Genomic DNA, 24,640 nt, shown 5'->3' on the forward strand with positions numbered 1-24,640 from the left:
ATAGATGGGGTTCCGGAGCATCAGCGCGCGATTCAAGCCACAAAGATCCAATCGTATGCAAGTCATCAATATGGCTGCTCGCAGGATCCCGTCTGGATCCACAGATTTGTTGGGATCAAGAAACTGCGATTTCTTGTCAGCAATGACCATGACAGAGCAGTACAGTCTGGCTCGTTCTTGGCATGATGTGCTCTGAGTTCGAATTCCACCAACCATCAAATAATCGAACACCACATAAGACCTTTTTGGTTTCGAAGAAATGGAATTAGCACGACAGACTGGAGATGCTGTGCCACGAAAGGGTGCAGGTGTAGCGCGCTTCCGACGGCGATGGGCTCCGGCAGCACACACGCTATATTCCCTCCGCCGGAGTGAGGCCCGCTTCACCTCAATCAAGGTGCAGTGTGGAATGCTGCAGTCCATACCCTCGTATGGGCTGGCCGGGACTCGATCGCTGCCAAAGGCACAAATTCCCATCATACATGATGTGTGATTACTCACAGAGTCATGGGATGCTTGTCTAACCCACGGGAAGCCGGGACAACTCTTGTCGTTGGCGGCTCGTGTTGATTCCGCTTGCCACTTTGTGACATGTCGGAAGATACATTGACAGAAGGTATTTTACCAATTAGAGATGCTCGTCGAGCGTGGCAGCCATCTTGCTCGATGACAAGTTGAAGGTTGTTTCAGGTTTGTCGGCTCCAAAAACCACCTTCCACTTTGACATTCGATAGGCATAATCAAGATGCTCCACTTTCTTTGCGCGACCAGAGACCCTGCATCCCTCTCGTTTGGTGGCCCGCGGCCGGCCGGCCTTCCTGTCAAGATCAGCCACAATGTCTCAAGGTTCATATGTCAAGCACGAATCAAGGTGAAGAACGACAAACCGTTCGATGCATGAACGATTGCCCGAGCAAGGGCCTACGACCTGTCTAGCACTCGAGTAGTTCCCTATGGTATCTGTCGAGTGCCTAGCTATATTGTTCAAAAGACTTGAGGCTCTCTCAGTGACTTGACTTATAAGTCCCCACGGTTCCACTCATCAGTCTCTTTGTTCTTTTCTCAATTCTGCCATCCAGACATCCAAACTCTATCTTGCTTTGACAAGCTCACGTTGAACCCTCTTCAAGCCCAATGCCCCTGACTTGGCAATATCGCCCTGTCGATCTTCAAGTCACTACTATGGCTGACATCAAAACAAAGCTGGCGTGTACAACTACACAAGTACAATCATCCAGTGTTCGCTTCTTGCAATCTTCTTCCTCCAGCCTCAAGACTCTTAGCGGTCTTCCAACAGACCAGCTAGTCATTTTGCTCACACCAGCAATTCCCTCGACCGATGGCAACGAAGACCCTTTCGAATGCTTGGGTCGAGCTCTCAGCAAGCGGCACGCTCGAGTAAGACATGTGCCATTCGTCGCAAAAGTCGGTCTGACGGACCTTCATGCCGCATGGATACGAAAAGCAGGAGCCATCATCGTTGTCAATTGCGACCCAACTTTGATGATCGACACCAAAGCCGCTACCAACATGTCCTCTCAAATCAAAGTCGCGGCCGATGTGTCAGAGATAGCGCACGATCTTCATGGCAATTCACAAATACCATTGTCTTATTTTTACATTAGTCCTTCGGCTGCGGCACCGACGAATATGAGTGGTTATGACAATGTGGTCGTGTGCTTTTCGTATTCAATCGCGAATATGGAGAAAGCTGCAGCCATGTTAATCTGCTAATAAGAGCTAAAACTTGAGATATTGATTGGATATCGTTTCCGGGCCTGGGGCCGCCGACTGAATGAGATTGATCAGAACCACACCAAGAAATGGTGGAAACTAGTCGTACGAGCCAGGGCACTCATTACTCGAGAAGGACATAGTATCTGCTGATGTTTGCAAGAGTCGCTTTGCTTGGGACATGGGTGATTGAAGTCGTGGAGTCAAAAGTACTTGGTGATATGATCTGCTTTGCACAAATAGCATCCTAGCCTATAACGTAATCTTATCATTACATACTACCCATGTCCATGTGGGATTCACTCAACGAAACTGCAACATCCAGCCAACGTGATGCTCCGGAGTCACCTCCACTTTACCCTTTGCATTGTTGGCAAGCAAGCAGAGCACCTAGGGCATGTGCATTGCATGAAAGCAAAGAGAAAGCGCATATACTGCAAGACTCAAGCATGGGAAAGTCTAGACCCGCATCCATGCCAATTGATCTACCATGCGGACCCCTCACTGCCCCTCATCGCTTTCTCGGAAGAACCCTATTCTACAATACGTTGAAGCAAGGGGCAAAGCGCAAACATGTTTCAATATGCATCCATTACGATACTGCGAGCTACCAGGACTAAAACACATGCAAGGTATCGAGACGGTCACATGCAGCTCGGTGGAGAAAGAGGTTTATCTGTGCATTCCGAGTCTGCTCTGTGGAAGAAAAAGAAGTTTTGCGGCAACAACAATGCAAAAATGTGCATATCTCGATGCTCAATTGCGCGTAACTGCATAGACATAGATGCGTTGTCCTATCCGCTGATACCTGCATCATTCAGGTCAGCAACCTTGGCAAGTCCGAGGAGAAAGGTTCAAAAGTGATGTGCTGGAGTTGATAACAAAAAACACCTTGATATCATATCTAAAACCATCAAAAAGGTGGCATAGCTTGCAAAAGCCCTATGTTGGCCATTTGCCATCTCGGCAGTTCATCACCTTGCAGTAGATTGTTAACAAGCAGGATATGTGCCCAAAATTTGCTACTCAGATCCGAAAATGACCAAGAGCATTGTTACATCTCCGGTAAGATTTCCGTGTCCGACGGCTAGAGGATACAACGAGATCTGGAATCATCGATCAGATGGTAAAAGACGGCACATTCCACGCCCTCTCCATCGGCATACATCTTCGGAGAAGTGACCGTTTCCGACGGGAATTAATGGTAGGAAAAAGGTCATCGACGATAGTTCATGTATGAGGACGACAGTCTTGTGCTTGGGCCGTTTGATCAGCATGAACTGCCGACTTGATATTCATGCCGTTCTTACTCACCGGTTGTGAGCAAGTGCTCGTGATGCGGGTGGGGACTCTGATGCACAAATCGTTCCTTGCTCAGATGTCAAGCGAGCGGCAGGAGTGCTGGATGAAATGGCCAGCGAGTGGCAGAGGTTGTCTCTTGCAAGTGTCACGCGTTGCAGTTGCCACACTTGGGTTACACTGAAGCAAGCATCAGAGGGCGGGATGTTCGTATAGGGCGTGTTCTGCCCTAAGTCGCTTCTGATGGTAAAATTCTCGCTTCCAATAATTGCAAGCATGATCGCGTAGGACTATTGCAATGGTAGTTCTCAGACGCTGTATCATTCGTGGCGTCTATATGCGACTGTCATTGTGTCTATATAGCGGTTCATGACATGATCTCGACTCTGCAAGCCCTAGATTTCCACCAGAATATACCGGGCTAACACCCAGTGCTGTTTAGTGGTGGGTGGTACGGATGCAACTTCGTGATGAAGATGTTGCGGCACGCTGCATGAAACTCGACGGTGGTGGCGACGAGGGCTGTCGTGCGGCCTAGCCTTGACGGCGTATTCGAGTAGGTCTGACACCTTCGTCCAATGGTAAGAAAACAGAAGGCCGAGCCTAGACTCATTTCTGGTCCCAGTTCAGTTTCATTCTGCCCTCGGTATTTTGGTAGTTTTTCAACTCCTGCACACATTGGTCGCCTGTCTTGGCCTCGATCATGATGCTCGAATTGTTGTTGGCGATGAAGCCGCTCTTGACAGCAGTGTGCACCCACTGCAAAAGCCCGTCGTAGTAGCCTTCGACATTGAAGACGACCACACCGCGCGCGTGGATACCCAGCTGGTTCCAAGTTGTGACTTCCATAAGCTCTTCCATGGTTCCGTAGCCACCGCTCAGAGCGACAAAGCCACCACCCTCGCCGCCGTCAATGACCTCACGGGCCATGGCTTGCTTGCGTGTGTGCATATCCTTGACGACAGTTGTGCGACCAAAGGTAGACTCGTCGATAACAGAGTCCAGAGGGGCACCTTCCTTGTAGTCGCGCTCGTACTTAACAAGCGCTTCGGGGATGATGCCGTGGACAGAGTCTGGGCCGGCGAGAGAGACGAGGGTCTTGGCGACTTCACCCATGATTCCGACGGTGCCGCCGCCGTAGACCAGTTTCATGTTGTTGTCGTGAAGGGCCTTGGCCAGTTCGCGGGCGGCGGCGAGATGAGCGGGTGAGTTGCCTCCGGAGGCACCGCAGCTGGGAAGAAAGTGTTAGACGCATTATCTCGTACTCTGCAGAAACACTGCACCTACAAGACACAGACTACTGGCTTGTTTGCAGTGGCGGGCGAGGGGGCTACTGCGTCTCCTGCCTTTAATTCCATCTTGGCGTTGATTGCCATGTTGCTACGTGGAGAGAAGGTGTGTGTGTATGCGTAAATGCGTTGATTGCAATGTTCAGGCGTGTTGGGAAAGGACAGAGTGTGGTTGAAGAGAAGAGAGTGGAAGAGGAGATGACAAGTTGATGCTGAGAGTGGAAACAAACTATCGAATGTAGCACATGTTTACGATCGACTTCGGTCATTGGCGGTGCATGTGAGGAAGTCATTCGGCCCCGGCTCTCAACCGTCGAGACCCAAAGAACGTGGTGACCATTCTTATTTCCGTGTCCCCATGTATCGCTATCATCTGAGAGCTGAAGATGGAGGTTGAAGAGGGGACCACAGCAATAAGTACAAGACTATATAGAGATTGACTGAGCCACCTGATGCAGAGTAAACAAGAGGGTTGATCGAGTGAGCCTCTCGTTGATGATGACGACACGGCTGACGCACGGCAGCATCCTTCTCCGGATTTGCGGAGTTGGCCGCCGCAGGAACGACCCAGATGTTCGTAGGGTGCTCCTTCTTGATTCGATCTGCATCTGTCTCGATTCTTCACACTAAACACATTACAAACATGGCGCAAAGTTGGGACTATATTGCCAAAATCGTGTCTCTAGGCGACTCTGGGTGTGGAAAGTCCAGTGTACGTTTTGCCTTGCTCCATCTACTCATCCAGCACCGGCTGATCTGAACGATTTACAGCTCACGATAAGACTGTGCGAAGGACGATTCTCCCCTCACCACGATGTAACCATTGGTGTCGAATTCGGTAGCCGTATAGTACCTGTTGGCCCTCCTGCCTCATTAGCTCTCAAGGTCAACAACCCTTCCGCCGACGCTCCTGCCGAAACACCCGTCAACGCCAACCCAGAGAATCAAAAGCACATGAAGCTATCGTTGTGGGATACTGCTGGTCAAGAGACATACAAGTCCATTACTCGATCATATTTCAGAGGTGCTAGCGGTGCTCTACTGGTCTTCGACATCACACGCCGTGCTACCTTCGAAGCCGTGACAGCGTGGCTGAACGATCTCCGACAAATAGCAGAAGAGAACATTATCGTTGTGCTCGTCGGCAACAAGGTCGATCTTGCCACTTCGACCGCCGTCGAGGAAGGTGCCGGCTCTGAGAACAAGCGACAGGTCACACAGGAAGAGGCCGAGGCGTGGTGCAAAGAAAACAAAGTCATGCAATATGTCGAGACTTCGGCAAAGAGTGGTGATAATGTTGAAAGAGCTTTCCGCGAGGTTGCCGAGAGAATATACCAGAATATCGAGGCCGGCAAGTACGACCTCAACGACAGACGGTCTGGTGTCAAGGGTCATGGAGCTGGCGGCGGCAACACTGCAAGAACTATCAACCTTGGCATGAACGACGCTGCTTCTGTACAGAAACGCGGCAAGCAAGGCGGATGCTGTTGATATCATTTTACTGCAATATTGTTCGAGCGTTTTGGATAGGGATTACTGGAGCATAGCGGGCGTTTGGGACATGGCCAAAAGAATGCTGGATGACTATTTATCATTCCATTAACGCGCTAATGATGCTGGCTAAATTCCAGCTCACTCCCAACTCTTCTGTCACTTGTTGACGACTCTGCTCAATGTCTCAGTCGGGTCCTCATTGACTTTGCGACACCCCAAGACAAATTGCTTCAGCGGGGCAACTTCGCCGTCATTGTTTGCCTAGCACTACTTTGGTCTTCCTCTTCGTCACTTCGTCACTGTTCACACAGTAAGTCCGACTCATCGCTTTATGGCCGCTTGACGTTATTGTGAGGCATCCAGACGTCACTACTCTCAAAGGCCCGGAAGTGGCTACGACAAAGGACCTGTTGTTCTCGAATTTCTACGGCATCAACCATTGGTTACATATTTGTCATGGCTCACAGTGATCGAGATCTGTTGTTCATTGGTCTCGACGGTCCATCATCCTAACCAGTCTATAATCATTGGACTCGAGGACAGATTGGCTATGATGGTCCCGCATACTATTCCATATCCATTGCGACATGGTTTGGGAGATAGAAACTCGGCTCTCAATGGACGAATATCTCGACTGTAAAACTGTTGTGCATTTTTACGGCGCGTTGCTCTGATCGACTATTCAGGTCGAGAGACGGAAGCCGTTGCCTTATGTCGGGCACCTCAGCAGTTTGGCTGATCGAGACTCAGATCAACATTTCGGTTTGTCACACACTCTAGCGATACAACAGCATCATTTTAAAGTTGTGGTAATGCATGGATATTTCGAGATGTTGACCCATGATTGTCAAGATAGCATATGAATACCAAGTCTTCGTGGAAAAGCTGCACGATTCTGAGATATCTATGCACAATTGAAATGTGCAGATAAGAGTATTCAACGAGCAGGAGAAATGAGAGATGCCAGGGACATGATCGGAAATCTTATCAACAGGTCGTGTGTATCTCTTACTGGTATCTCAAGTCTCACACTTTTCTGCGACACAACAAAGTTATCATCAAGCTGTAAGATGCACGGAGCCTATGAGACGATCAAAAAAATTCCTTGAGATGAGTGTACCGAAATGCTCATAGGTGAAGACCAGACACATGCTGATCACCAAACCATTCTCCTGGTTAGCCATACTGGAGAAGGAAGAAGTTGGAAACGCTTTTGGGTACCAAGCTGAGGGAACCTTCTGTCCAGACTGTTTGACAAAATCAGCGGTTGGGGAAAAGTTGACTAGGTAGAGAGTTTGAGAATCCAGCTTGTCCTCTCACAAACGTAAGGACGATCATAAGATCTCTGTACCACAACTTTAGTTGTTTCAGCAAGGCGGAGTTGTCCTTGGAAGGTTCTTTAGTAGATTCCTACCTCCCACCATGACTTTTCGGAGCCCACAAGAACGCATCCGAGAGGAAGCCACGAATGGATAGTTCCTGGCTGCGTCGCTGGTCGCATCACCAAAGTAAACAGATATCGAACTCGTTACTCTTTCGACTCGGCTGCTTCATCTTTCTCTTCTTTCTGATCATCCCTGAGGATAGCCCTCCGTTTCGCTTTTTATTGGCATCGCAGTCGATGACATCTGGTGACAGCTCCGACTATACACGAGTACGCCGACTCGCGAACACTTATCACTCCCGTTCAGTCACTCGACACTCTCGTCTCGACGTCTTGGCCTCCGCTGACTTTCAACGAGTATTCATACCCGACTCCCTTTCATAATTCCCGCCTCCAACACTTCTTCTGCCCCATTACCTATCTCATCCTCGAAGTGTCAAGCCCGTCTTGCTTCTTCAGCTACTTCATCCATACATGAGTTGATCACATCTCATCCCACCAATCTTGATCATCGTATCCTCAAGGCTTCTAGGCCTAGCTTCACCTTCTCCCTACTTACCTCCAATACGACTCCACTGACTTTACGTATCATCAGCTCGAGCCTTCACTGAAACAGGGTTCGTGCACCATCCTTTCTGTCCTCTTCTCTTCTCTTCTCTTCTCTTTCTATTATCATACCGCACTGGTCATTTGCTCTTCACTCCGCCGATCTCATGAACCTTTCACCTATTCAATTCCATTGTTCTCTCACCACTTGAACTTCAGCAGTCATCCTCACTGCCATGGAGATCAAGACCGCGAGTATGTCCTCTATCACAGACAAAAATACCTTCGACGACACGTCTAAACCAAGCTCCGCGTGTCGCTACTGCTATAACAGCGCCCTAGATCTTGCTGGACAGATCTCTACAGATCTCAAGCTAGTCTTCCAGGAAAGCAGCTACGTTGATTCTCACGTTGAGACCCTCGTTCGACATGTCAACAGCATTATAGATGCTCGTCCCTCGAATGAAGTTCGTTTCGCATTCATCGGTCATATGGGCTGTGGTAAATCTTCTTTGATCAACGCATTGCTAGGCATCTTCGACATCGCTCGCAAGGTAATTACTCCCGATCTGCTCGTCGATATTGGTTAACCAAGTACACAGGACAGTCGGTCAGGTCACAGCTGCACCTGGATGATCCAGGAATTCAGAAGATGCTTTCCTGAGCAGAAAGCCCCTTTTCGAGCTGAGATCGAGTTCTACGATGAGCTAGAGCTGGAGAAACTATTCTCACTCATGGTACATGAGCTTCAAAATGAAATCATCTCGGCTAGGAGTACCAACAGAGAACAGCAGGAAGATGACGATGCTGAGCAGGTCACACAACGTGGATATGCGCACATTCCTACTTTTCGGGCTCTATTCCACGACAAACCTGAGTTTTCCTCAGAAGACTCAACAAAAGCATTCGCCTCTCAGACCGGCAGTGAGACAGACAGGAGTATCGTCAGAAGAATGACATCGTGGGCCGCAGAGCTCATTAGTCAGGCGGAACAGACTTTTGAGTCCACGACGCCGTCAGATTTACTTCAGCAATTACGCAAATATACGCACGGTCCGGTGGTTCAAGACGAAGACGAGCATATCTTCTGGCCCCTGGTAAAGAAAGTCGCATTTGGTCTTACTGGCTGCGCACTGCTTGACGATGGTGTTGTTCTGGTAGACATGCCGGGCTCGCACGACATCAATCCCATACAGGAGCTTGCATCAAGAAGAGCACTCAGAGAATGCAATTACTACGTGACAGCTGCGACCATTAGCAGAGCCCTGAGCGATGACACTCTCAATGATTACCTCGATGAAGGCTCCAGAAGGAAGCAAGTTGTGGCCATTCTGACCAAGAGCGATGATGTCGATGTGAGTCCTTCCCCCAGGCAGGTTGAACTGATTGCAGAACTCCTCGATCTCAAAGAACGACGCCTTCGTGCGGAAAGAGAAAATAGAGCCAAACAAAAGGCGGCTCTCGTTCTGCAAGAAGAGGAAGTAGAGGAACAACTGCGAACAGTCGAGGCCAAAGGATCCAAGGCGTCTGCAATCATGGATCGGAACGTTACAGTGACGCGAGATCTGCGCGAGAGTTATAAAACTCTTACTGGAGACGAGCGCCCTCTAGATGTGTTCGCGGTGTCGAGCAAAACGTCTGAGCAGCATCAACGTGGTTACGTTCGAGATCTCGAACTTACCGAGGAACAAAGCGGTGTCCCTGCGCTTCAGAATTACCTCATACAGACCACAGTGGAGAGACGTTTCAACGATGCCGTCTATCTCTATGAAGTCCACTTACCGCAAGCCTTCAATATGATCTAATTGTAGCGTGACAAGAGGCACTTCGCGCAGAAGTCGACCCTTGAGTGACACATTCAGGGACCTGCAGCAGTGAGTAAATGGCTAGAGTGAAGTTCATTGCATTGATACTGACCCTCTACAGACACTCAAACAGCACATCGTCTCTTTCCGCGAGATTTCCGATGGACAAGTTCAGCAATTTCTGGACAGCATGAAGAAGAAAGAGCAACACTGGATTGAGCGAGCCTCTACTAGTTGCGATGCGTGGGAGGAAAAATATGACACGACACAATACTGGTCGCTCGCCAAAGAGAACGGTGTCAAGAAGTGCACAAAGAAATTCCGCGCCACCGATTGCAACAAAGACCTTGCCTTCATTGTCAAGCGTAGCATGACTACGGAAACCGAGGGGTTGATCAATTTTGCCGAAGGCCAGAGAACGTACGTGAACACACTTCTCGAAGCTCCACTCACAGATATGGAGAATGCGATCCGTAGGGACAAGGAAAACTACCCAATGCTTCCTGAGAGCCTGGTTGAGCAATTCAAACTCCACAAGAAAGGCATCGCGGTTCCCCTGAGCAAGTGCTTCGCAAGAAGCTTGATACCGAAGGCACGAATCGGGAGGGGAGGACTATCTCTTGTAGTACAATAGGCGGCTCAATGTGATCAAGACGTTGATGAACACGATTGGAAAATACACCGGCGGAGGTGGGGTAGGCGAGAGACGTAGGGTGACTTCATCTCATTCATTTGCATCTCAAGCGACAGCTTCTGAGCATGCAGGGGTATATACACTAAACTCTAGAACTCAGCCAAGGTGCACAATCTAGTGCAAGTACTGCTTGAACCAGTAAACAGCAGAGTTCTTGGCTCTCTCCAGACCCTCCTTCTGCTTGGGGTCACTCTGATCACCACGAGTAGCGAAACCGTGAACTAGACCAGGGTAGTAGTCATAGTTGAACGGAACACCCAGAGTAGGCAAAGTCTTGAGCGTAAACTCCTTCAACTCAGGAGTAAACATAGGATCAGTCTCAGGACTCAAGAACTGAGCAGGAACGCCAATGTTTGCAATCTCCTTTTCCTCGAGCAGGGAAGGATGAGCGACGGATGCGGAATCAATCAGAGGCTCGTCCTTGGAACCCAGACGCAGGACGGCCCAGGCGCCGTAGCAGAAACCGATGGCGCCGACCTTCTTGTAGTTTGACTTGAGCTCCTTTGCGTTTGCGACGATTTCGGGCCAGCGGATTTCCTTGCTGTTGCGACCGATGAAGGCCATGACGTCGAACTTTTCGCGCTTCTCGGGGTTGGACAGGGCGTCTTCGTCGACGACTTCGCCATCGAAGCTGTGAGGATGATGTGTTAGTAGCAATGACAACGCGTGCATAAAGTCTTCCGCCGTCGAAAGCTGAGGAAGCTCGCAGCGGGGTATTTTATGAAAGTGAATGTGTTGGAGGCAACTTACTAGTCGGGGACGTAGACGGTCACATCGGCCTCCTTTGCGTAGTGGTCGGCGAGCAGACGGACATTGGGCAGCTTCCAGCCAAAGACGTCGCAGATGATGAGGACGGCGGCATCCTTGTTGTCGCCGGTGACGTAGACGTCGTTCTTGCCGAGCTTGGTCTCCTTGCCGACAGAGGTGCCGTTCCACTTGAAGCCTTCCTTGCAGCAGCTAGACATGATTGCGGTTGTGATGTGAGTATGGGTGTTGAGTATAGGAAAGAGAGATAAAAGAGTCAATTGAAGTCAGAGGGGCACGGCAATTAACTTATATGTCTCTATCTCCGTAGATTGAGGGTCCGTTTTGCCTGCCTTACAAATTATTTATCCCGTCTCGGAGCTCTGGAGGGCGATGGTTGCGTAGTGCTGTCTGCCCCACCTGCTCTGTTTGGAGCTTTTGGCCTCGGGCAGATCTCGCTTGCGACAGGGCCGGTGCCGGGCCTGTCCTTTCTGGCGTTTGACCGAGTCAGCCGCGCCCGAGTCGCGATTGATGAACTGCTGGCCAAACATGAACTACGATCGACAAGATGAATAGCCGGCACAAAAACAATGCGCGGCATGGATGAATTGTTGCGCCGTGTGTCGAGGAAAGAAGAAATGGGTCGGGAGTAGGATGGTCCCGAAAGGAATTTGAGAAATACATACAAGCCGGTCAGCCGGAAGCTATTGAAAGCTCTCACTGTACTGTAGCAACTCAGGTCGAGGCGTCCACAATCCGACTCATGAATTTAAATAGCCTCTTGTTTCTGTGCCCCCCAAACGCCACGCTAAAGATAAGAAGTCGACTCGCAACACTAATGATATCCTTCTACTTGGGAAGGACAAACAATCCAGGCTTCATATTGATCCTGCAGAGCTTTGCTACACAGCCAGAGAGCTGGAGGTATGTTTGCACACCTTCGAGAATTCTCATATGTGTGAAGCCAATCTCTCTGATGAACTCGAGTTTGGCGTGCTCTGATAGGATAGGAATGGTCTTCGTGACCTTGAACATGGTGCTGATAATGTCGTGGCATGAGTAACCAGAGTCCCTGTGAATGGCAATTAGCATATTGAGATCTCGTAGTAAATATCTTGCGACGACATACCAGAGCTCTTTGAGCATTGAAAGAGCAGCATCAATGTTACACAAATGGCAGTTCTTGATCATGGTCTCGACCTTGAATGGGTGAGGCTGGTCAACAACTCTGAAGACGTTGGTACCATTGACAAACCCGAAACCAGCATGAGTACTCTGCAAGTTGTTGATGGCTTGTCTCATATCTCCTTCAGCACTGAAGACCAATGCAGCAAGACCGTCCTCGGAGGATTCCACCTTCTCGGCCTCGCAGATCTGAGTCAGACGCTTGACAATCTGGGCGTCTGTCAGGCGAGAGTATCTGAGAATGGCGCAACGTGATTGCAGAGGTTCAATGATCTTGTTGGACTGATTGCAAGCAAAGGCGAACCGAGTTGTGCTGGAGTAGATCTCCATTGTTCTTCTCAGAGCTTGCTGTGCACCGGAAGTCATGCTGTCGGCTTCATCGAGAATGACCAACTTTTGGCGACCGGCAGGCAGAGTGACCTTTTTCTGGGCGAAGCCCTTGATGCGATTGCGGACGACATCAATACCACGTTCATCTGAGGCGTTCAACTCGAGAACGGCTTCCTTGTAGGCGTCGCCGAGCATCTGTCTAGCCAAACACAAGATGGAAGTAGTCTTTCCGATACCAGGCATGCCGGAGATGATTACGTGAGGCATATTGCCATCCTTTGCAATGATCTTAAGTCGTTCAATCGTTTCTGTGTTGCCGACAACATCGTCCAGGAAGACTGGCCGGTATTTCTCTACCCTGTGGGCGGTGTTAGCTCAGCGCATAGCATGACAGACGATGAGATGTACCAGGGAAGTTCGTAGCCAGGAGCGGCAGAAGATGTTGCGCGGGCCTGCGCACCGCTCTGAGCAGATGAGGGTCCAGCAGTCACCATTTTGAGATAGTTGTGATGATGTCGACCTTCCAGTGTCGAACTCGCAGCCAAAATGTGTAATTGAGGCAGGCACGCGTTGATCGAGACACGACGCGTAAAGTGGTCGGTCAAGAAAAGTGGGTCGCGGCTGCGCTTGCTTGAGCGAAACAAGCTCACGCAATTCGTCTCGCTGAGATCCTACAAGCATCAACCTTGACTTTGTCGCGTCGAATGAGCGACCACTTGGTCTCTCGCTATATATCGTGCAGCTCATCACAACATCGATGTCTTCTCTATAGATTGAGTTAGGCGGCTATCAGCATAACCCCAAAGGAGTAAGGAGCAAGGCTTGGCCAATCAATAAAGGATCATCGCAGCTTTCGCGACTCTGCATTCTTGTCTTCTTGGTGGCACGCGCCTGCCTGTCACTTAAATTCTGTCTCTCGCTCAATTACTGCGAAGCTCGTTGCAACCCAAAATCGGGCAATGGTCTTTCAAACCGTTATCTAGTTCACCAAGTTCATCATGGCCATCAGCCCGAGAATGAAGAGCTATCGGCTCTTGCTCGTCTTTGCTATCTTCGCTGCTATATTGTTCGTCCATCGCGATCGTGTCGCATATGCTGGTTTCAAGACATGGAGTGCTTCCTCAAACGCCATGTTCGGCGGCCATGTCGACTGGAGCCAGGTCCCCAAGCAACATACAGTCACCTCTATGCACGCTCTGCCGACCGGTAAACCGAAGAAGCTGCCGAAGGTTCAGTATCAGTTCCCGACAGAAGATTCGTCTGAGAAGAAATTTCGTGAAGAGAGACGCTCTGCTGTTCTGGATGCCTTCAAGCGAGCATACGGCTCCTACAAAGAGCATGCATGGATGGCCGACGAATTGACTCCAATCTCTGGTCAGAAGAGAAACACCTTTGCAGGATGGGCCGCCACTTTGGTCGATGCCCTCGACACTCTTTGGATCATGGGTCTGAAAGACGAATTCAACGAAGCAGTGGCAGCAACGGTCTCCATCGACTTTGCATCCACATCACAAGAAGAGATCAACGTCTTCGAGACAACCATCCGATACATGGGTGGCTTCCTGTCAGCGTACGATCTGAGTGCCGATGAGCGCCTCCTAGTCAAAGCTAAGGAACTTGGTGAGATGTTGCTTCACGCCTTCGATACTCCAAACCACATGCCCATCACACGCTGGAGAGTCATGGATGCTCGACGAGGAGCTCCTCAGACCGCCGATCCTGTCACACTGGTAGCGGAAATCGGATCGCTTGTCATGGAGTTCACTCGACTGTCTCAAATTACCGGTGACCCACGCTGGTTCGATGCGACCCATCGTGTCATGAAGCTCTTCGAAGAGCAACAGTCCAAAACACACGTGCCCGGTATGTGGCCTATTCTTGTCAATGCCAGAGACATGGATTTGACCTGGCACGACACATTCACTCTCGGAGCAATGTCAGATTCTGCCTACGAGTATCTTCCAAAGATGCATGCCCTTCTCGGTGGTCTGGAACCCATGTATGAGAAGATGTACCGTGCTGCCATGGACGCTGCTATTCGTTATACGCTTTGGCGACCCATGACCCCTGACAACGCCGACATCCTGATCGCAGGAATGGCGCACGTTGACGCCGAGCACAAAGGCGGGCTCGACTTCCAGGGTCAACATCTTGTCTGCTTCGCTGGAGGTATGTTTGCCCTAGGTGGTAAGCTATTCAACGAGCAGACTCACCTCGACGTGGGCAAGAAGTTGACAGATGGATGTGTCTGGACATACAAAGCCATGCCTTTGGGTATCATGCCAGAAGTGATGCATATGATTGAATGTCCTACGAACGAGCCTTGCGAATGGAATGAAGAGGCATGGCACAAGGAAGTGGTGAGACGGAAGGGTGGTAATAGCGATGCCTCGGAAGTGCAAAAGATCATTGCCGAAGAACGTCTACAACCAGGATTCACAAGTCTCGATGACCGCAGATACATCCTGAGACCCGAAGCAATCGAGAGTGTGTTCATTCTCTATCGTATCACAGGACGCAAGGACCTCCAGGAGAGCGCGTGGCAGATGTTCAACGCCATTCAAGAAAACACCAAGACATCATTAGCCAATGGTGCACTAGCGGACGTGTCCAGAGAGGATGGCAAGGTTACTGTCACGGACAGCATGGAGAGTTTCTGGCTGGCCGAAACTCTGAAGTACTTCTATCTGATCTTCAGCGAGCCTGATTTGATCAGTTTGGACGACTTTACCTTCAACACAGAAGCACACCCCTTCAGAATCCCCAAATAAACGAGATAGAGGATATGCTAAGCAGTAATGAGACTGATTACACGAATTGCGAATTTGGTTCCTTTCAAGTGTGGCGCTGTGTGGACAGACAGACGGACAGCCACATTATGAAAGGTTGAGAGTGACTCGACAAAGATCCCAGTTCGTGCATCTCACCAGAGAGACAGCACCCGAAAACTTACTCAGGCCATGTGCCTAACAGGGGTACAGGATGTATCCAGCCAACCAACGGACTGTACCTTTCTTCGTACCTTCAAGTGTCATGCATGATAACCCGTGTCCGCTGCACGAGACAATGGAATGTCCAGATTTGTTGTAAACAATCCTTTGTTATCCGAGAGCTGTGAACAATTTCACGTGGAGTCAACACTGCCACTCTGGGGCGTGAATACGAGCTTCAGTGTAATGAAATTATCGAGCTTGTGGAGATGATGAGCGAGCTTGGAGAGCTCTCGCCTTCTGTCTAGTTTCTAGCCCTTGAGGCGCGGAGGCGCACGTTCAAGGAGGCGGGTGGCCGATCAGCCGCTTCTCATGCAGCGGGTTATCCAAACGTTGCACATGTTGGATGCGCGGACCAAAGAAAAGGCGCAAAGTATGGACAGTCTTTTCGGCAGAATGTTGTGAGGATGGAAAAGCTCACGGTAAGCAAGGCACGACTTGATTTAAAAGAAGTGCACGCTTCGCCTATTTTGCAACAGGCTGTGTCTCCCTCCTTTGATAGATCCCACGTACGCCAAAGTCCCCTTTTCTGACATCAGTCAAGTACACTCCTTTTGCCTTGGTTCTGGAAGCGACAGGAGCAAAAGCTTGATTCGCCAGACGACGCAATCTTGCCTGAGACTAAAACCGGACCGCGTACGCAGCAAGTGATCACACGGTGTGAAAAGTGATTCAAGTCAAGAGTCTGGCAAGCAAAAGAGGTCTCTAGATCTCAAATCAGATCTGATCAGCCCAGCGTGTCCGCGGATCGTCTTTATTTCCAAAGAAGAGTGCCCCAGAAAGCCGGCGTCATCCTTTCGGGAAGGGCGGATCGCGGCTTCGACGACGTTCGTGGCTGGGCTCAACTGTGGCCGCGTCATACAAAGCCTCTCTTGTCATCTTTTCTGAAATACCTGTTGCCTTCGCTCTTACTGTTGTTTGCTGCTGCTGCTTTTCTTTGTCTTGCCCAGCATCGCCATCTCTGTCGCATACATCTTCTCGCCACGGCCTTGTATATAGCATCGACGCCGAGTCCCCTTCACTACTCAGTCGCAAGCCTACCGGATTTCTGGACGCAATTATGAAACACATTTCCACCTTGGCACTCGCTGCCTCCACCATCATTGGCGCCGAAGCCATCACTCTGCAAAAGCGCACCAACGAGGCTCCCAAGGTCGTCGAGTACGAGATCCAAAGAAAAACGGTCAAAGATCCCCTGAAGAGAGACCGCCTGAGGAGACGTCAAAACACTATCTCGGCAACATTGGACAATGAGCAAACACTGTACTTTGCCAATGCTTCGTTAGGAACACCGGCGCAGGACTTTAGGCTACACATCGATACCGGAAGTAGTGATCTCTGGGTCAATGTCGCCACTTCCACGCAGTGTGAGAACACTCAACAGTACGACTGCGCCACCTCTGGCACATATGCCCCCAACTCTTCCTCGACATATGAATATGTCAACAGTCTTTTCAACATCTCCTACGTTGATGGCTCCGGCTCATCAGGCGACTATGCCACCGACGTCTTCCGCATCGGAGGTGCCACCCTCGAAAATCAACAGTTCGGTATTGGTTACGTTTCGAGCTCCGAAGAGGGCATTCTTGGAATTGGCTACCCTACCAATGAAGCCATTCTTCAGTACTCGAGACAAACCTACGTCAACGTTCCCCAAAAGATGATGCAGGATGGACTTATCAACACAAATGCATACAGTCTGTGGTTGAACGACCTCGACGCGTCTACCGGTTCTGTCCTCTTTGGTGGTGTAAACACTGAAAAGTACACTGGTTCTCTGCAGACATTGCCCATTCTTACTGAGCAGGGCATCTATGCTGAGTTCATCATTGCCCTCACTGGCGTTGGCTACAATGGCAAAGAAAACTCTATCGCCTCGAACGTCAACGTAGCTGCTCTCCTTGACTCGGGCTCAAGTTTGATGTACCTTCCCAACGACATTACAGAATCTATCTACCGCATGACTGGTGCAAAGTACAGCTCCGACTATGGTGCTGCCTTTATCGACTGCAACCAGCGCTACAACGAGACCACCATCGACTTCACCTTCTCGTCTCCCACCATCCGCGTTAGCATGTCGGAGCTGGTTCTTGTTATGGCTTACCAAGGTCGCACCCCTGTCTGCATCCTAGGCATTGCACCTGCCGACGGAACCACCCCCGTTCTCGGTGATACCTTCCTCCGCAGTGCCTACGTTGTCTATGACATCACCAACAACGAGATTTCTCTCGCCCAGACAAACTTCAACAGCACCACCAACAACATCTTGGAGATTACCAACAGTAGCATTCCTGACGCTACTGGTGTCGCTTCCGCCGTCTCTTCCGTGGCCCAACAGACTGGTGGTGGTCGTCTTGGTGGCCTCCCTACTGGTACTATTACCAGCAGTGCTATGGGTGCTATCATGACTGCTGCACCTAAGGGTCTCGGTGCTCTTGCCGCTGTTGGTGCCGCTGCCCTTTTCGCCTTGTAAGCATTGGATATAGCGGGTGTTGAAACTGTTTAACGAAGGTCATGACCTTTTGCTTTATATTCTTTCATTGCTATTGTTGTACATAAAAAAAAGAGTGCTTCTAGGCACGGTCTCCTTTTTTTCCTCTCTACTGCATACATTTGGCGTTTATACTCGTATCTTTCCACTTTTCCATTTCACATTTCTCGATAGCGGTTTGCTTTTTTGCTTTGCATGCAGTACACACTTCGGACATTGTGTCAAGATCCTAGCCGATGGATAAATTCATCCCTGTTTTCTGCAATACATCGAGATTCCTCTCCAGGTGTACTATTGTGTGTGAGATTTGGATCTTATTAAAACCTGCGCAAGTCTAACAATACCCTGAGCGTAAACATGACTTTAGATGCTTGATTTGAACCATTATGAATTAAGCGTTGCTAGAAAAAAGAAGATGACGTCATGGCTGGTCGAAGGATAGGAGGACAGGGTGTTCCCCCTTTCCACACCTAAAAGCAGTAAAATGTAGCGATAACTCTCCCTTACCCAACATTTTCTCCTGTTATCGGATGGCTTATTACGGGCTGGAGTACTGATTCTGCTTAGAATAGATGTTTCAAATCTGTAAGAGGTGTCGTCGTTGAGACATAGTGGGATAACGATTTCCAGGCTTTGGATTCTGAAGACTTGACGACAAAACGTAACCTCTACCATTGATTCCATTCTTACAGTTGATAGATATTTGTTTATTGCTTGGCTTGCATCATGACTTTTAACAAGTCAGGAGAAGGGAAATACTCATGTCTAAAATTCGCGTGACGAAGGTCGGTAGCAACACTTTTGTACAAGAGTCTAATGAGTTCAAGCACTCCCTCTAACACAATTCTATACCAACCATCCATCTTTCATCCCAAAAGGTCAATAGAAAGGAACCGCTCATAAACCCCCTCCCACCTCACCAACCTCAACCCTCAAATCAGAAAATCTTTCCCCACCCCATTTTTTGTATTTTGGCTATACCCATCTACACACCACTCAACTTAGGAACAGCCCAAAAAGTCGAAAACCTCTTTTCCCCCAACCTTTCCACTTTGATTTCTTGCTTCACAACTTCTTCTTTACCTTGCACATCTCCCACCGTTTTTATCCCAATCTCCTCGATGACCTTTTTGAGTAAAGAGGTGGAAATACCAGTCGCTACGATACTCCCCAAAACACCCTGGATTTCTGCTTTAAACCCTGCTTCACAACCGCGGTAATTGCCCGTGTTGGAAGATATTGTTTTCAAAGCTACCAGTGCAGTTTTGGCAGCTGCAAGACGAGAAGAAATGGTGCTGAAGATTGCAGAGATGGAGGTTTGTGGTGGGAGAAGTGTTGCAATGTCCATTTCCTCGCTGGAGGGTAGAGTGGGTGTTCCAATGGGAAGGTAGGGTTTCATGCGTAACTCATGTCTTCTGCCATTCGTGCTGTAGATCTCCTTTTCATCCAGAGACTTGATGAGATGATGAGAGTAAAGCAAAGAGTAGAGGGAACTTGATGCAGAAGCAAATTCAGCCGTCATCGTAGCTTGAGTAGTTAGGAACGTTATGCTGGCTTGAGAAGTTGCGACTTGATCTGCCATGACCACATTTCCTTGTTTTCTGTACGAGCGTTGGCGAAGATGAAGGAATAGATCAATGTGTTGAAGATGTTCTGCTCGTGTTGCTGCCACAAAAGCCAGAAAGCGGTATAGATGTGCGAATTCTGCGTCTTGATAGACGTCCAATTCAAAGCCTAGTTGAATACTCCATTCCATGATGCGTAGTTTGTGGAAATATACCCAAGCAGCCAAGGGGTAGAATTTCTCGGGCGGGAAAGAAGAAGTTGAAGAAGGGAATAGAGAGTGGAGTTCAGCATCTGCATTTTCGGCTTCTGCTTGTAGGCCATCGAGGATGGAGATGCTTTGGCAGAATGTCCTTCTCATACGACACCGATTTTGAAGTATCATGCGAGGGATATTGATGTATTCATCCAGAGCTTTTGCCATGAATTCGTCAATGATGCGGGAAGAACGATAGCGAGGATCAGTTGGAAGCTCTACTTCCCAATTTGAAGGGCTGAGGAGTGGATCACCGGACATGGAGAGACTGCGAATATCCTCGAGGATAAGGGAGAGGTGAGATGTTTGAGCGAGGACTTTCTGGCCTTTGAAGAGAAGACCTTGCATTATTGCTCGTGAGTAGGTAGAGGGCTGGGGTGTTCGACTGGAGAAGTCCCATGCGAAGCGCTGATACGGATGTTAGTTCGGAAGTCAACATGATTAGGCAGAGACAAACTTACAGTTATGTTCAAAGGACTCAGGTCCTCGATACTGGCGAGTCGATGGGCTTCGATATTGTCCTCGGCTAGTCTTTGGAAACGAGGATATGCTTCTTCCCAGTTCGTCTTAATCATTGGGATGGGAGGTGTGTTACTGGCCAGATGTCTCTGCACTCTCTCGGAGAAGAGATCAGGCCTTGCCTTTCCCAGCTTGACTGTCTCATTGACTTTGCTGACAGTGTCGAGTACTGCCGTCCACATCTCGGTTTTGTCAGTCATCTCGACCAAGCTCAAAGGCTCCTGTGCGCGGAGCAGTCGAACACGCAACTCTAAACGATGTCTGATTGCGTCCTTGACATCATCTGCCAAATCCTGTGCATCTAGAATCTCCAGTGCCCTCTGAATCTCGGCAACGACTTCAGAATGGTCAACATCATTCAACAGATACTGCGCGAAATTCTGGGTGATGAAATCTTCCTCCTCGTAGTAATGCTCAGAAGTTATCTCTTGGATCACAGCATCGCAAGACTTCATGATGCCAAGACAGAAAGCACGAAGTACACTGCTGATGAGTGGATCTGAAGTCTCCGGGCTACTTCTTTTGGGAGAAAAGACAATGGCGCTGAGAGGGCGGTAGTAGGGTGTTAGCAGAGAGTACATGTGCAGAGATGTGAACAATGTCTGTGAAAGAGCATATCCTTGATGCCAGGATATCTGTAATCACGTCAGATCATCCATTCCGTATAGAGAGGATCAGAAAGACATACCTCGAAAGACAGCAATTGATCCATTATACCGATGATTTCCTCGGGTAACATCTTTTGCAGCGGGTCGAAATTGTCCACCGCAGCGTCCTTTTCTGGTATCACGAATCCGCTGTCCATTTTAGGGTCCATTATCTGATCAAAAGTCAGCATTTGAAAGCAGTAACAAGTACTGATACACACCTCAAGCGCTCCAACGGCTTCAAAAAGCGTAAAGAAGTCATCCTTGACCAACTGTCCCTGCCGCAATTCTGAGATCTGATCAGCATATCGCATTCGCACGATATTAGACTTCGGACTGCAATCCTCGCAAAGCAGCCTCTGTTGGAAACATCATAGTCTCATGGCGTCTAGACATACCTGCAGAAGCATCCAAGAACTCCCTCGTGATATCCTTGACGCTCATCTGCCGAGCCTTGTACGGTGAGCGTGAAGGAAAACCATTATCGTACGTTGAGGACATGGCAGGCTGAGCATCACCAATACCCAGGCTCAAGCGCGTTATATCTGGCTGCATGATGTGTCTTCAATTGTATCGGCAAGCGGGGGCGGGTATGGGATAATTTGTTGGATTTCTTGGTCACGGAGGCCTAATCGGGCGGGCTTCGCGGACGAGATGGGTGGAAGTTGAAACAGCAGGACTTTGATGATTCGTGAATGATCATATTGGGAGCGTCTGCTTCAAAGGGGAATCATTGATCAATCTCAATTTACGATGATAATCACGCATGCCTCACGGTCTGGGTTGCTACAATAATAGGTCACTCCGAACACGGCAGACGGGAAACATTCACGAGAGGGTAAGGAAGTGCATGTACAAAATGTTGGCGACTGAGGATTGCATTTCAAGCATTTTGACTTTCGCAAATTGTGTTGGTACAATCACCTCCTCAAGAGGCCCTTCTTCCTCCCTGTCCTATCCTTCCTCGGCGCATGGTATCTGGTTGAATTTACGAGGAGGCGGCGGGGGTGGACTCTGCGAGAGCGGCGGCGAGGTTCTTGCTCTCGCCCTGCTTGCCGTTCTGTTCGTATCTTGTCAGTCATGCCGTTCTGATATCTGCAGTGCAACGCGTAATGTATGTGGCGTGGTAGATCGTATCTCAATGGCGTCGTAGGTGTCGGAATATGATCAGGTTCAACGCACCTCCCACTTGGCGAATCTCAAGTCCATCTCTCCTCTGCGCTCGGCAGCCAATCTCTTGTCCTCCTTGAGCGAGCGGCGGACAACACGGGCGGCGACGGCCAGGTAACGGTTGTAGCTGTGAATCAAGACCTCGAATCAGCATTCTGTGCTTTCTCTCTTGCGTCTGTCCCATGTCCTTTCCGAGCTCGGGGTTGTCGCGGAGTGGGCGGAGAGAGATCCTTACGTGAGACCGGCGGCTTTCCAGGCGGCGACCATTGTGACGGTATTGAAAGAGGGGTGAGTGGTAGTTGCGAGAGGGTGAATACGGTAGAGAGCTGCGGGTTTGGCTGGCACTGCTTGATTGAATGCGCTTGCCCTCGACTTGCACCGTCTCTCTCCGCTCTTGGCGCGACTTCTCCGCCCGCACGTCACGTGTACTGAACAAAACCAATCACCCTAATGTTGTTCATGGTGTCTTTTGATTGATGAGCAGCGTAGACGAGACACGATTCGCCGTCAAGTCGAAGGAGCCCGGCATCACTCTCATCATAGATGAATCTCTTTGGTCTCGCTGCGTATCGGGAACTCATGGGTCGCACCTTTCTCTTCTTCAACTTTCTCCGTCATCAAACTCAATTAACAGCTTATCCACACTCGTAGCAAAGAAATGAAAGAAGAAAAAGGCTCTTTTATAAACAAACGAAAAAATTGCAAGTCTACGCAGAATCGCGAGTACAGGTTTAATGGTACATTTTTTCTGCCTCTGCATTCCAGTTCATATTTACACCTTGAGGCCCAGCTCCTCAGCGTAAGGGAGCACGTGAAGGTCACCGACCGATGACACTGAAGCCTTGCTCTCGAAGATGGCCTTGGCAGCCTGATATCGTAGTTAGCATTTGTCACAGTCTCGATTGCATCAAAAAAAAACTCACCTCCTTAAGCTGCTCCTCAGTGACAGCATCGATACCCTTGGCAACCTCATCTATTTGGTAGGCCTTGTTGCCCTGGATGAGACCGGCACCAGTAAGCTCAATACCGGCATCAATGTTCTGGCCGAACTCGAGCTCCTTGAACTTGGCGGCGGCCTTGGCCTTGGTGAAGTCCTCCTTGCTGACACCCTGAGCAACCTGCTTGAGGGCGCTGACAACCTCCTGAGCAGCACCCTTGACATCCTTTGCGGATCCCTTGATGGAGACGGAGAGAAGACCAGAGTCAGAGTAGATGGCGCTCTTGGTGGCGACGGTAGCACCCTGGTACTTGGAAGCGGCCTTGGAGAGAAGAGAGAAACCAGATGACCACTTGATGGCTGACTGACCACCGAGGAGGGCGGCAAGAACGGCAATCTCGGGCTTGTAGGATTCACCAGTAGGAGTGGTTGAGCCGGGGAAAGCAAGGACCATGGCGTTACCGGAAGCGTGAGCAATACGCTCCTCACCACCGTAGTACTGAGACTTGGGTGTGGTGATGTTGGCTCTGGGGGTGGAAGGAATGTTGTTGAAGAACTGGCCAACCCACTTGGAAAGCTCGGCAGACTCAACACCGTTGGCGACAATGGCGAAGTTGGGGGCAGCGTAGGCAGAGTCGGCAAAGTCGGCGATAGAATCGGCGTCGAGGTACTTGCTCAGAGGGACGGAGGAAGAAGGCGAGGTGGGGACACCGAGACCGCGGTGGTAGGCAAGGCCGTGGGCGGAGTTGACGGCCATCTCGAGGACATCGCCGAGGAAGCGCTTCTGGGCGAGCTGGATGTGGGGGTAGACCTCCTCGTGGTAGACGTGAGGGGCGTACTTTGTCTGGGTAGCGACCTCTGCGAGGAGCTCAACAAAGTAAGGCAGGTCGTCTCTGAGGAACTTTGCGCCGACAACGAGGTTCTCGCGGGAGTGCGAGGAGTAGGTCTGAGAGCCCATCAGCTCGGCCTCGCGCTGGATGCGGAGGGTGGAGCGCTGGTGGGTGCCCTGTATGTACGAATGAGTTTCATGTGTAATGTATAGGGCGTTGGTGGTTGGCGCAGACCTTGAAGGCGAAGCTCTGCAGACCGAGGGTGAGGCCGGGCAGGGGCTCGTAGCGGGTACCGGCCTTTGCGACAATGGCGAGCTTGGTCATAGGACCGGCCATGTCTCTGCTGGCGAACTTGACGCCATTGGCGGAGCCGGTCTCAAAGGCGAAGGAACCCGAGGCGGGTGCAGCGAGACCGCGAGTCGACGGGGCGGAGAGGTTGCGGGCAGCGCGCTGGGCTGGCCGTCTGAAAGCCGAACTGGACAGCATTGTGATTGTGCCGGCGGAGAGCAATTGGCGGAGGGGAGGGGAGCTGGTGGATACACGGATGTCTTTCTCGATCGCTGTCGACGCTCGAGGTTCCTTCCTGCTGCTGCCCTTGCTCGGAATAAGCCGCTTCTGATTCGTCGAAGGTCGGGAGATGCCAAGGCCGGCTTTAGTTCAGACCCGGTCGCTCTTTCCTAGCATCGAGATATTTCTGCTTCTGCTTTACATTGCGCCCACTCATGTCGCGATA

The 24,640-nt window shown here is 50.0% G+C and overlaps 11 protein-coding genes across 11 annotated transcripts; 5 read left to right on the forward strand and 6 right to left on the reverse strand.

The window, feature by feature from the left end:
• Positions 1-962: 962 nt before the first annotated feature.
• AUEXF2481DRAFT_36535 (uncharacterized protein) lies at positions 963-1,982 on the forward strand. Its single transcript, XM_013492057.1, has one exon. The coding sequence runs from the start codon at positions 1,183-1,185 to the stop codon at positions 1,732-1,734; it is 552 nt and encodes a 183-aa protein (XP_013347511.1). The 5' UTR covers positions 963-1,182; the 3' UTR covers positions 1,735-1,982.
• A 1,660-nt stretch (positions 1,983-3,642) lies between these two features.
• AUEXF2481DRAFT_26437 (uncharacterized protein) lies at positions 3,643-4,409 on the reverse strand (the record flags this gene model as incomplete). The annotated part of the gene is made up of 2 exons (XM_013491925.1): positions 3,643-4,264; positions 4,321-4,409. The coding sequence occupies 2 exons, from the start codon at positions 4,407-4,409 to the stop codon at positions 3,643-3,645; spliced, it is 711 nt and encodes a 236-aa protein (XP_013347379.1).
• A 556-nt stretch (positions 4,410-4,965) lies between these two features.
• On the forward strand, positions 4,966-5,813 carry AUEXF2481DRAFT_26438 (uncharacterized protein; the record flags this gene model as incomplete). Its single annotated transcript, XM_013491926.1, has 2 exons — positions 4,966-5,034; positions 5,094-5,813. 2 exons carry the CDS (start codon positions 4,966-4,968, stop codon positions 5,811-5,813), a joined length of 789 nt encoding a protein of 262 aa, XP_013347380.1.
• A 2,169-nt stretch (positions 5,814-7,982) lies between these two features.
• On the forward strand, positions 7,983-10,185 carry AUEXF2481DRAFT_26439 (uncharacterized protein; the record flags this gene model as incomplete). The annotated part of the gene is made up of 3 exons (XM_013491927.1): positions 7,983-8,300; positions 8,349-9,518; positions 9,673-10,185. The coding sequence occupies 3 exons, from the start codon at positions 7,983-7,985 to the stop codon at positions 10,183-10,185; spliced, it is 2,001 nt and encodes a 666-aa protein (XP_013347381.1).
• On the reverse strand, positions 9,981-11,426 carry AUEXF2481DRAFT_406326 (uncharacterized protein). The gene is made up of 2 exons (XM_013492307.1): positions 10,996-11,426; positions 9,981-10,876 (listed from the first exon to the last, which is right to left on the reverse strand). The coding sequence occupies exons 1-2, from the start codon at positions 11,208-11,210 to the stop codon at positions 10,360-10,362; spliced, it is 732 nt and encodes a 243-aa protein (XP_013347761.1). The 5' UTR covers positions 11,211-11,426; the 3' UTR covers positions 9,981-10,359.
• Positions 11,427-11,838: 412 nt separating this feature from the next.
• AUEXF2481DRAFT_62375 (uncharacterized protein) lies at positions 11,839-12,998 on the reverse strand (the record flags this gene model as incomplete). The annotated part of the gene is made up of 3 exons (XM_013492130.1): positions 11,839-12,061; positions 12,119-12,862; positions 12,913-12,998. 3 exons carry the CDS (start codon positions 12,996-12,998, stop codon positions 11,839-11,841), a joined length of 1,053 nt encoding a protein of 350 aa, XP_013347584.1.
• A 636-nt stretch (positions 12,999-13,634) lies between these two features.
• AUEXF2481DRAFT_45980 (glycoside hydrolase family 47 protein) lies at positions 13,635-15,275 on the forward strand (the record flags this gene model as incomplete). The annotated part of the gene is made up of 1 exon (XM_013492095.1): positions 13,635-15,275. The coding sequence occupies one exon, from the start codon at positions 13,635-13,637 to the stop codon at positions 15,273-15,275; it is 1,641 nt and encodes a 546-aa protein (XP_013347549.1).
• A 1,075-nt stretch (positions 15,276-16,350) lies between these two features.
• On the forward strand, positions 16,351-18,287 carry AUEXF2481DRAFT_406717 (uncharacterized protein). The gene is made up of 2 exons (XM_013492308.1): positions 16,351-17,753; positions 17,917-18,287. Exons 1-2 carry the CDS (start codon positions 16,555-16,557, stop codon positions 17,978-17,980), a joined length of 1,263 nt encoding a protein of 420 aa, XP_013347762.1. The 5' UTR covers positions 16,351-16,554; the 3' UTR covers positions 17,981-18,287.
• Positions 18,288-18,970: 683 nt separating this feature from the next.
• AUEXF2481DRAFT_26444 (uncharacterized protein) lies at positions 18,971-21,471 on the reverse strand (the record flags this gene model as incomplete). The annotated part of the gene is made up of 5 exons (XM_013491928.1): positions 18,971-20,212; positions 20,266-20,958; positions 21,012-21,143; positions 21,192-21,259; positions 21,369-21,471. 5 exons carry the CDS (start codon positions 21,469-21,471, stop codon positions 18,971-18,973), a joined length of 2,238 nt encoding a protein of 745 aa, XP_013347382.1.
• A 487-nt stretch (positions 21,472-21,958) lies between these two features.
• On the reverse strand, positions 21,959-22,407 carry AUEXF2481DRAFT_2030 (uncharacterized protein; the record flags this gene model as incomplete). Its single annotated transcript, XM_013491808.1, has 3 exons — positions 21,959-22,030; positions 22,153-22,267; positions 22,376-22,407. 3 exons carry the CDS (start codon positions 22,405-22,407, stop codon positions 21,959-21,961), a joined length of 219 nt encoding a protein of 72 aa, XP_013347262.1.
• Positions 22,408-22,490: 83 nt separating this feature from the next.
• AUEXF2481DRAFT_36540 (uncharacterized protein) lies at positions 22,491-24,423 on the reverse strand. The gene is made up of 3 exons (XM_013492058.1): positions 24,142-24,423; positions 23,064-24,083; positions 22,491-23,008 (listed from the first exon to the last, which is right to left on the reverse strand). The coding sequence occupies exons 1-3, from the start codon at positions 24,391-24,393 to the stop codon at positions 22,913-22,915; spliced, it is 1,368 nt and encodes a 455-aa protein (XP_013347512.1). The 5' UTR covers positions 24,394-24,423; the 3' UTR covers positions 22,491-22,912.
• Between the last annotated feature and the right edge of the window lie 217 nt (positions 24,424-24,640).

This window comes from Aureobasidium subglaciale (genome assembly GCF_000721755.1).
Source record: "Aureobasidium subglaciale EXF-2481 unplaced genomic scaffold scaffold_2, whole genome shotgun sequence".
Taxonomy (NCBI): domain Eukaryota; kingdom Fungi; phylum Ascomycota; class Dothideomycetes; order Dothideales; family Saccotheciaceae; genus Aureobasidium; species Aureobasidium subglaciale.

Excerpts from the sequence above, each read along its gene's own strand:
- AUEXF2481DRAFT_36535 (XM_013492057.1), top strand. The coding sequence starts at position 1,183 with ATGGCTGACATCAAAACAAAGCTGGCGTGTACAACTACACAAGTACAA.
- AUEXF2481DRAFT_406326 (XM_013492307.1), bottom strand. The coding sequence starts at position 11,210 with ATGTCTAGCTGCTGCAAGGAAGGCTTCAAGTGGAACGGCACCTCTGTC. Across the intron at positions 10,877-10,995 it reads ACCGTCTACGTCCCCGACTA|CTTCGATGGCGAAGTCGTCG; the intron begins GTAAGTTGCCTC and ends TCATCCTCACAG.
- AUEXF2481DRAFT_406717 (XM_013492308.1), top strand. The coding sequence starts at position 16,555 with ATGAAACACATTTCCACCTTGGCACTCGCTGCCTCCACCATCATTGGC. Across the intron at positions 17,754-17,916 it reads AACTTCAACAGCACCACCAA|GGTCTCGGTGCTCTTGCCGC; the intron begins CAACATCTTGGA and ends GCTGCACCTAAG.
- AUEXF2481DRAFT_36540 (XM_013492058.1), bottom strand. The coding sequence starts at position 24,393 with ATGCTGTCCAGTTCGGCTTTCAGACGGCCAGCCCAGCGCGCTGCCCGC. Across the intron at positions 24,084-24,141 it reads TGCAGAGCTTCGCCTTCAAG|GGCACCCACCAGCGCTCCAC; the intron begins GTCTGCGCCAAC and ends TCGTACATACAG. Across the intron at positions 23,009-23,063 it reads CTGAGGAGCAGCTTAAGGAG|GCTGCCAAGGCCATCTTCGA; the intron begins GTGAGTTTTTTT and ends CTACGATATCAG.